Here is a 10,647-nt window from a genome sequence, read left to right as displayed (position 1 = left end):
TGCCCTATCTCAGTTGTGGCTCAACAAGGTTCACTGAATTGATCAACAATTAAAGAATTCAGACTCCTACAGCCAATCTCTGAGCCAGCATTTGAGCGCATGTCTCTCCGACAGCCCATGAGGCTCCCACCCCATCACAGCACCTCTTCCTAGGTTTTGGACCCTTTCCTGGAATCTAACTAAACTCGCTCACATTTTTCTGTGGTTGTTAAAAAAAAATTTTTTTTTTTCTGGATATAAAAGTAATATATCTTTGTGGTAAAAGCGAGGGGGGTGTGTAGAGAAAAATATGGATAGGTGTAAAGAAAAGCAGACTCCTAGAATCTTGTCCACTACAATGAATATTTTAACTATTTTATTTTACTTTTTTGGCTCTACAATACAGCATGTGGGATCTTAACTCCCCAACCAGGAATTGACCCATGCCTCCTGCATCTTAACCACTGGACCGCCAGTGAATATTCCCACTACGAATATTTTCAATCTCTCTTTCAAATCTTCAATTTGTGAAACCTGTAAATATTTGTGTACATATCATCTTGCTTTCCTGCCTTAATAACATAAACATTTCTCCATAGAATTACAGATTATTCAAAAAGTAAATTAAAAATAAATTGTTTGAAATTTTGAAAACACTCTATGCAGAAAAGTACAAATAATTTAACAGAAAGACATGTTCCCCAATCAGATTTAGAACATAAGTTAACATTTTACCATATTTGTTTCAACCTTTAAAAAAATAAATCAATTATAAAGATACCATTTAAGACCCACCTCTCATCCTTGGCCCTCCTTCCAGGAAGTAACCACTATTTGAAGTTGGTGTACATTGCCTGCATGCTTGTTTTATATTTTTCTACATATATGTGTCCTTAAATACTATGTAATATTTTTAGTTTGTTTTAAAGATTTACACAAGTAGTGTCACTCAAATATATCTTTTGTTGTAACTTGCTCTTTATACCATTGTTTTTGAAATCTATCTGAGCTGATAGTTACAGATTTAGTTCATTTATTTCAACTGTGCATAGTATTTTATTATGCATAAATCATATTTTACTCACCCATTTCCCTTCTGATGGACAGTTCTTTAATGACTGATGATTATTGCTGCTATTTTATTACACAAGATATAATTTACAACAATCCTATTACTATTGTTGCTACTATAAATAGCATTGCAGTGAACATCCTGGAACACGTGTCCTTATACAAATTGGTGTTTGTGCACACTGATCCCTAGAAGTGTGAGTGTGGTGGAATCACACGTTTGCATTTACCAGGCATGGCCAAGGGCTTCCCAGGCGGCTCAGTGGTAAAGTATCCACCTGCCAATGCAGGAGCCACTGGAGACATGGGCTTGATCCTTGGGTCGGGAAGATCCCCTGGGGGAGGAAATGGCAACCCACTTCAGTATTCTTGTCAGGATAATCCCATAGACAGAGGAGCCTGGTGGCCTACACTTCCGTGGGGGTGGCAAAGAGTCAGACACGACTGAACACACACGCAGGTACCGCCAAACCGCTCTTCACCACGGCTGCAGCCTCATCGTTTATAGTCCCATCGGCAGTGGGTATGAACTTGTTTCCTTCTATCTTTGCCGTTACATTTTTTCGATTCTTATTAAATACATGTAATTATTTTGCAATTTTGACTACTAGTGAGATGAAGCATCTCTGTATACTACCCCTAAATTGCTTCTCCTACGTATTGTGTGTTTACATTCTTTCATTCTTTGCCTGTTTTTGGTTGCTTGCCTTTTCTTTCTTCCTAATTTGTAAGTGTTCTTTGTGTATTCTTTTGTTTACATAATCCTTTGTTATAAGCATCATGTCTTCCCCAGAAGTCTGTGGTGTCTCTTCACTTTGTTTATGGTGTCTTTTGTTATAAAGATTATTTAAAATGACTGCCTAGTTATGCCCATTATGGAGATTAAACAGTTTCCTTAACCTGCATTTTATTATGAGGTTTGTTTCTAATTTTTCATTATTTTGTATAACATTTCTATGAACATCTTTTGTACATGAATCTTTGCCTACATTTCTAATTATTTTCTCAAATTAAGATTCTTAGAATGGGAATTTCTGGTCAAATGGCGTGGACATTTTTGAGATTCCTGAGTATTGCTTTGAGTACTGCCAGAATACTTTTCACAAAGGCCACTCAAATATAACTACAGCAATCTGTGCGAATCTCTATAGCACTCCAGTATTGTCAGTGGGTATTCATTATTATAATATTTAAAAATCCTTTCTAATTTGAAGGCAAAGATTATTATTTTTTTATTTTCATTATTTTTATTGTACTTTTCTCATTCCCACTGAAACTGAAAGAGAATTCTTATTTTTCTCAGATATCTGTATTTCCTCTTTAGTGTATTGTCTGCTTTACAGGTTTTCCCTGTTTTGCACAGAAAAGTTTAAGTGTTGAGACCCAAAAGCCAGATGGCCTAGGTTCAAATCCTAACTCCTCCATGTATTACCTGTGATCCTGGGTGAGTTACTTAGCTTCTCTGAGCCTCAGTCTCCTCATCTGTTAAATGGGGATAATAATAGTATCTTTTTCATAAAGTTTATACATACTTATTCATTTACACTGTTTCCACTGTTTCCCCATCTATTTGCCATGAAGTGATGAGACCAGATGCCATGATCTTATTTTTCTGAATATTGAGCTTTAAGCCAACCTTTTTGCTCTCTTCTTTCACTTTCATCAAGAGACTTTTTAGTTCCTCTTCACTTTCTGCCAGGGCTTCCCTGGTGGCTCAGATGGTAAAGCATCTGCCTGCAATGCAGGAGACCCGGGTTCGATTCCTGGGTCAGGAAGATCCCCTGGAGAAGGAAATGGCAATCCACTCCAGCACTCTTGCCTGGAAAATCCCATGGACGGAGGAGCCTGATAGGCTACAGTCCATGGGGTCGCAAAGAGTCGGACACGACTGAGCGACTTCACTTCACTTTCTGCCATAAGGGTGGTGTCATATGCATATCTGAGGTTATTGATATTTCTCCCGGCAATCTTGATTCCAGCTTCTGCTTCTTCCAGCCCAGTGTTTCTCATGATGTACTTAAGTTAAATAAGCAGGGTGACAATATACAGCCTTGACGTACTCCTTTTCCTATTTGGAACCAGTCTGTTGTTCCATGTCCAGTTCTAACTGTTGCTTCCTGACCTGCATACAGGTTTCTCAAGAGACAGGTCAGATGGTCTGTTATTCCCATCTCTTTCAGAATTTTCCACAGTTTATAGTGATCCACATAGTCAAAGGCTTCGGCAATAGTCAATAAAGCAGAAATAGATGTTTTTCTGGAACTCTTGTCAGACTTTTTTTTGGGGGGCTCCAAAATCACTGCAACTGGTGATTGCACTCATGAAATTAAAAGACACTTACTCCTTGGAAGAAAGTTATGACCACCCTAGATAGCATATTAAAAAGCAGAGACATTACTTTGCCAACAAAGGTCCGTCTAGTCAAGGCTATGGTTTTTCCAGTGGTCATGTATGGATGTGAGAGTTGGACTGTGAAGAAAGCTGAATGCCAAAGAATTGATGCTTCCGAAATGTGGTGTTGGAGAAGACTCTTGAGAGTCCCTTGGACTGCAAGGCGATCCAACCAGTCCATTCTGAAGGAGATCAGCCCTGGGATTTCTTTGGAAGGAATGATGCTGAAGCTGAAACTCCAGTACTTTGGCCAACTCATGCGAAGAGTTGACTCATTGGAAAAGACCCTGATGCTAGGAGGGATTGGGGGCAGGAGGAGAAGGGGACGACAGAGGATGAGATGGCTGGATGGCATCACTGACTCAATGGACGTGAGTCTGAGTGAACTCTGGGAGTTGGTGATGGACAGGGAGGCCTGGTGTGCTGTGGTTCATGGGGTCGCAAAGAGTCGGACACGACTGAGCAACTGAACTGAACTGATTCATTTACAAGGATTAAACAAATAAGTATATATATAAAATACATAGTACCGCAGTCCTAGCTTATGTGCAGGGGACACTTTTCAAGACCCTCAGTGAATGCCTGAAACCATGGATGGTACCAAATCCTGTACTGGTTCTTCCTATAATAATGGGCATGTAGCATGTACTGCATGGATGGGCTGGACAAAGGGTTGATTTACATCCTGGGCAGGATGGAGCAGGACAGAGCAAGTTTTCATTACACTACTCGGAATGGCATGCAATTCAAAACTTGTGAGTTGTTTACTGCTGGAATTTTCCATTTAATATTGACTGACCATGGTTGACAGTGGGCAACTGAAACCACAGAAAGCAAAATTGTGGCTGAGGGGGCACTACTGCACTAAATAAATGCTTGCCATTATTGTTCTCAAGAGCCTTACTAAGATTATTTTAAGAGTATTAATTCTGTGCATATGTGGCAGAAATATTTTTCCTCAGTTTTATTTAAAATTTTGCTTTGGGTGTTTTGATGTAAAACATAAATTTTGTGGTTCTACATAGTACCATTTCTTGCTCTTTTATCTAATCATTTCTCCCATTGCTGTAAGAATTGGAAGCCCATCCCCTGTCCAGATCAGTAAATACTTTTGATTGTTTTTTTTTTTTCAATCATCTGAGTTTGTAATTATCTTTACATTTCACTCATTAGCCACTGAAAAATCTGTTTTGTGGACCACTCTTTCACAGAGGGAGCCTGGCTGGCCTGGGATTGCCCTTCTCCTTCCTTTTCCCTGGGAGGGAGGCAGGCATTAGCCAAAAGCTTGGGCTTGGGGAAACACAGATGTCTGCCTGTTTGGCCCGTGAGTGAGGAAATGCACACAGAGAGGATGAGCCCCAGGCCACAAGTCCTGCAGTTCAGCAGGCGCTTCAGCCAGGCCGATCTCAGGCACAAGGTGGACAGTGGGACAGGCTTGGGACCTGCGGGCTTCATTCGGCACCTGCTGCAGGCTTCATGCCCAGCCCTGGTGAGCGGCACCAGCTGACGGTCAGCAGGAATGGGGGTGGGAGGAAGGCAGCGCTGACCTAGCAGCAGGACATGGCACAATGGGCAGCTGGCAGGCCCCTCTCCTCCTGCCAAAGGAAACGCTCTGAGGAAGCCACGTGCGGGGCTGGGGTAGCCCACTGGGTTGAAAAGCCTGGCACAGGCTCAGATATAGCTTCTTCCAGCCCTCCCAAAGAGGCTGGCATGAGGGTAGGTGCTTTATATTCTTTATCTCACTTTATTCCAGCAATCCTGTAGGGCAGTCATGCTTCATAGATTATTCTCATTTTAGAGATTATGAAACTGAGGCTCTAGAACCCAGAAGGTGTGGCTCCAGAATCTATGCTAAACTCTGCACATTCTATATCAGGGCTTGCCGAATTTATTCCGTAAAGGCAGACAGGAAATACTTCAGGTTCGATGGTCTCATACGGTCTCTGTTGCATATTCTTATTCTTTATTACAAGACTGTAAAAATCATTCTTAGCTTGCGAGGCCATACAAAACAGACCATGAATTAGATCTGGCCCATGGCTTGTAACCCACCAGCCCCTGGTACATATATAACACATACTATGGATGACTGTGGACTATGCTACGCTTGCCCTGGTTCTCACATCACCACACAGCTGTGTGACAATGGCAAGTCTGTCCCCACCTCCCTCACGGGGCTCCTAGGAGGAGGCCCACATGTGCTGATATACAGTAACGCCCTGGTACCCTGCCTGACACATGGTGACAGCTCACACCCACGTGAGAAGGAGGAAAAGGCAAGGAAGGCCATGCAGGTGGGAAACCCTCCCTGCAGATGGGGAGGCTGAGGGTGGAATGACAAGTCAGGGGTTCCCCAACACTGCAAAGAAACCTCCTGTAGAAAAAGACCAGGCTGCTGAACTTGGAGAGTGAAAGATGGGCTGCCCTGTAATAGAAGGGCTCACCCAAGACATGTTTAGGTTCTGAGCTCCTCCAGCATTTTAGATGTTTCAATCACACATCCGCCTCCCACCCTCACTGACGGCCACCTATTCAGGGGCACAGTGAAGACGGGAGGGCCCTCTGGACTCAGCAAGGTGCTACTGTTCTCATATAGAGGTAGGAGCCCATGACAAGTCTCCTCCTAAGCTAAATGGCATACGGGACACCCAGTTTTCAAAACAAGTGCATTCACGATGATTCCTGGAGTTACACAGGGATCTCTGCAGTGTGTCTGGCACTCGCCAAGCTCTCGAGGACACTGAGATCCCACCTGATTGATCCAGAGTTGCTCCACTAGACCTGGGACACCTGTCTGAGCCTTTGGGTATCAATCACTTCAGTCATGTCCAACTCTTTGCGACCCTATGGACCAACCATAGCCTGCCAGGCTCCTCTGTCCATGGGATTCTCCAGGCAAGAATACTGGAGTGGGTTGCCATGCCCTCCTCCTAGGGATCTTCCCAACCCAGGGATCGAACCCTGCAACTCCTGCATTCCAGGTGGATTCTTTACCACTGAGTCACCGGGGAAGCTCCGAGCCTTGGGTAGAGAGCTCATAGATACAGAAGGATTCCTCAACCTCTAGAGTTCAGTGCCCTGCCTGTGGAGCTCAGTGAAGCTGATTCAGGCTGTAACAAGTGACAAAGCTTAGGGCCCACCACACTTGCATTAGCCTAAGAGCCCTGCAGGCAACAGAATCTTGGGGTGGGACGGTCCCTGGCACAGGTTGGACACAGCACCTCAATCTGTTCAGGTCTGTGGCACCTGCCTGAGCTCCTTGGCAACCTGGGTCCTCACAGGGCCTTATGGTGCTGGGACTGCAGCCCAGCGCTAGGAAGGGGGCAGCTTTTCTGTGGGAGCATACTTGCCTACAAGAGGCAAGCACCTGAGCATGTGTGGCAGAAACCCTTGGTTGTCCCTGAACCACAGAATGGAGGCTACATTTCCCAACTTCTTGTACAGTGGAGCGTGGCCAATGAGTTGTTCATTGTTCAGTTGCTAAGCCGTGTCCGACTCTTTGCGACCCCATGGCTTCCCTGTCCTTCACTGTCTCCTGGAGTTTGCTCAACTCATGTCCATTGAGTCAGTGATGCCATCCAACCATCTCACCCTCTGTTGTCCCCTTCTCCTCCTGCCCTCAATCTTTCCCAGCATCAGGGTCTCTTCTAAGGAGTCAGTTCTTCACATCAGGTGACCAAAGTATTGGAGCTCTGGCTTCAGGATCAGTATTGGAGCTTCAGCTTCCAATGAATATTCAGGGTTGATTTCCTTTAGGATTGATTGGCTTGATCTCCTTACCATCCAAGGGACTCTCAAGAGTCTTCTCCAGTGCCACAGTTCAAAAGCATCAATTTGTTGGTGCTCAGCCTTCTTGATGGTCCAACTCTCACATTCATACATGACTACTGGAAAAACCATAGCATTGTTGATATAGACCTTTGTCGGCAAAGTGATGCCTCTGCTTTCTAAAATGCTGTCTAGGTTGGTCATAGCTTTCCTCTCAAGGAGCAAGTATTTTTTAATTTTATTTGCAGTCACTGTTTAATTCGCAGTTACTGTTCAAAGTGATTTGGGAGCCCAAGAGAATAAAATTTGCCACTGTTTCCACTTCTTCCCATCTATTTGCCATGAAGTGATAGGACTGGATGCCATGATCTTAGTTTTTTGAAGCAAGCTGAAATGTTCTGTATTAAAGAACTCTTCTTCAAAGACAGGTGGCATGTGCCCCTTGCCCCTTTCTTCTTTGTCCCTTCCTCCATCCTGTCACTGGAAATGTGGATGTGATGGCTGGAGCTCTAGCTGCCTCCTCTGACCATGAAGATGCAGGCTACAACCTAGGGATGGTGTTTCTCAGTTTCATATAAATGTTACCTTAATTCTCACAGCAACCCTCTGAAGTGTTCTTGCCTCCATTTTATAGATGAGGTAACTAAGCTCAGAGAGGTAAAAGAACTTGCCCATGGTCACGTGGCCATTCTAGCCAGGACTAGAATCCAGGACTCCTGAGTCTCAGGGTCCTTCAGTATTTCCAAAATGGTAATAAAGTCACTGAATACTTAGTGTACGCCAGGCCCATGATAACCACTTCATATGTATTAATTCACTGAATCCCCACAGCAAACCTAGCACACCTGGTGAGAAGTGGACCTAAATTCCAACCCAGCCAAAAGGACTCCAGAATCTCTTTTGTCAATATGTCATCCTCTCTAGCAAAAGCCCTGCTCCTCAGGTAATGAAGAAAGGTTCAAAGTCATGGCCCAACTGGACAGGGACAAGGTCAGTGATGGGAGGCAAGAGCTGTAGCAGGTGAGAGGAGGAGCACGCTATAGAAGAGCAGGATCCTCCCCGAGCCCTCACGAGCACTGGGGATGAGGCTGCGGCAGCTGCAGAAGACCCTGCTTCCTTCTGCCACTGCCCACCCCAGCACATCTTGGGGATGGGGAAAGAGGAGGTAGAGACGGTGCAAAAAGTCAGGCCGCCAATGGTTCACCTTGTCTGCTGCCTCTCAGAGGCCACACATGGACCTTGGGCCTCAGGCAGAGCTGCTCTTCTGCAACACCAGGCAGAGACAGAGACAGATAAAGAGAGACAGGAGGGGCGAGGTCTGAGCACCTCACGGAGAGGAAGGCTCTGGATTCAGGAAGGCGGTAGATGTCAGTGTGCATGGAGCTGGCCTCAGGGCCGGGCAAGTTTCAGAGAAATGTCTGAGTGTCCAGTCGCCCAAGTTTATAGGTATCTCACCATTTGGGCCGTAACTGGTGGTCCCTAGGTCCTGCTGTGAGCAAGGAATTCAGGCTTCCTGATGTGTTTGGGGTCTAGGTGGCAACCTCAGGACAGAAAGATGAGATTCAGGGCCAGAGTCTATCTCGCCTGGACAATTACAACAGCTGGTTTCTGGGTGGGGGAAGTTAGGCTGAAACACAGTGTGGACTAGGTCCTCTTGCGGACAATTTCCTGTCTCCCCACCATCTACAAGGGACCTCTTAACTGACTCTGACGGCAGCCTGTCCCTCCTGGCTGCATCAGCGCTCTTTCCTCTGTTCCAGCCCCACAGGCTTGCCACTGCTCCCTGAGTTCACCCAGATCTTTCACACAGTCATGATTCTGCTCAGATGAGTCCATTTATTTCATTGTGTGGACACCTGTACTGGACACAAGACCCCGAAGAGGAAAATTCAGTTTCTGCCCTGGAGCTCCCAGGCCATTAGGGTAGACAACCATGTGCGTGCGTGCTCAGCAGCTTCCGTCGCGTCTGACTCTGTGTGACTCCATGGACTATAGCCTTTGAGGCTCCCCTGTCCATGGAATTCTCCAGGCAAGAATACTGCAGAGGGTTGCCATTTCCTTCTCCAGGGAATCTTTCTGGCTCAGGGACTGAACCTGAGTCTCCTACGTCTCCTGCATTGACAGGCAGGTTCTTTACCACTAGTGTCGCCACGCTGCTGCTGCTGCTAAGTCACGTCAGTCGTGTCCGACTCTGTGCGACCCCATGGATAGCCGCCCAGCAGGCTCCTCTGGCCACAGGATTCTCTAGGTGAGAATCCTGGAGTGGGATGCCATTTTCTTCTCTGGTGCCGCCATGGGGAAAGACAATTATGGGGACCAGTGGCATGTACAAGGGGGCTGGCACGACAGTGTCTACTGTGGTATTGTTTGTAATTGTGAAAGACTTTAAGGGAAACCCCAAAATACCCATCACAAAGGAATATGCAAAGAAACTATGATGTGACCCTACCATTTGAACCACATATGGGTCAAGTATATTGAATAATATTACGAATTATTTTAATAATTGAATAATATTATGAATAATATCAAGTAATATTGAATAATATTATGAATTATTTATAATTGAATAATATTGAATAATATTATGGATAATATCAAGTACTATTGAATAATATTATGAATTATTTATAATTGAATAATATTATGAATAATATCAAATAATATTGAATAATATTATGAATAATATTGAATAATATTATGAATAATATTGAATAATATTATGTCTTGAATAATACACAGCTATTTAAAATAATGAGGTAGCACTCTGTGGCCTGACATGGGACAATACCTTGGACATTTTTAAGAGAAGATAGGATACAGAACAATATAGAGGAATTATGACTTAATTTATGCAAAGCCACTATATATTTTTGTATGTATAGATTCTGAAGAATGCATCCCAAACTGAGAACACACAGTCTCTGAGGAAGAGAGGGAGACACGGGGAAGGATGACTGATATTTTCTCCTTTGTGTGTTCATATATTTTAAAAACCAATAATATAGGATGATGATAAAAAAAGCAACAGTATTTCTAAGGAACAGAAGTAGCAGAGGGGAGAATTATATGCTCTGTTGTGGACACGAGGCAGGTGTCACTGAAAGTTTCAGGAATTATTTTTGAGCTGGGTTTTGAAGGATGAATAAGAGTTCACCCATCTTAAGTAGAAGGTACTCACTAAGATTTGCCTACTTGGAGTGACCTTCACTGATTTTGCTGGCATCTTTTTGGCTGCAGGAGTACATTTTGACCCAGTGTAGGGCTGGGTCCTCCTGCGCTGTTGGAAGGCTGTTAATCTCACTTCCGCTGAGTTCTTAAGGTGCCCAGAGCTCTCTAAGCACACACACCACACTCTTTCTGGATCTAGAGGTGTTTCTATTTGTAACTGCCTCACTGATCTGTGAGCTGGGATGAGAGCCAGGCCTGGGGAGCGGG

General features: G+C 44.4%; 1 protein-coding gene across 2 annotated transcripts in view; it reads right to left on the bottom strand.

Annotated features, from left to right (window-relative positions):
- The window catches only part of SERGEF (secretion regulating guanine nucleotide exchange factor), a 248,199-nt gene that overhangs the window by 1,289 nt on the left and 236,263 nt on the right, over window positions 1-10,647 (bottom strand). The window contains exon 11 of one of the 2 annotated variants that reach the window (XM_059874868.1): window positions 1,281-1,385. The exons of the other annotated variant lie outside the window; for it this stretch is intronic. Coding sequence (XP_059730851.1) covers window positions 1,281-1,385 — 105 coding nt within the window. The remainder of the gene's footprint in view (window positions 1-1,280; window positions 1,386-10,647) is intronic. 2 annotated transcript variants of the gene reach the window in all.

The sequence above is a fragment of the Bos taurus genome, chromosome 15, assembly GCF_002263795.3.
Source record: "Bos taurus isolate L1 Dominette 01449 registration number 42190680 breed Hereford chromosome 15, ARS-UCD2.0, whole genome shotgun sequence".
Taxonomy (NCBI): Eukaryota; Metazoa; Chordata; class Mammalia; order Artiodactyla; family Bovidae; genus Bos; species Bos taurus.
Note: the sequence above shows the minus strand (reverse complement) of the source record. Positions and strands in the feature narration are given on the sequence as shown.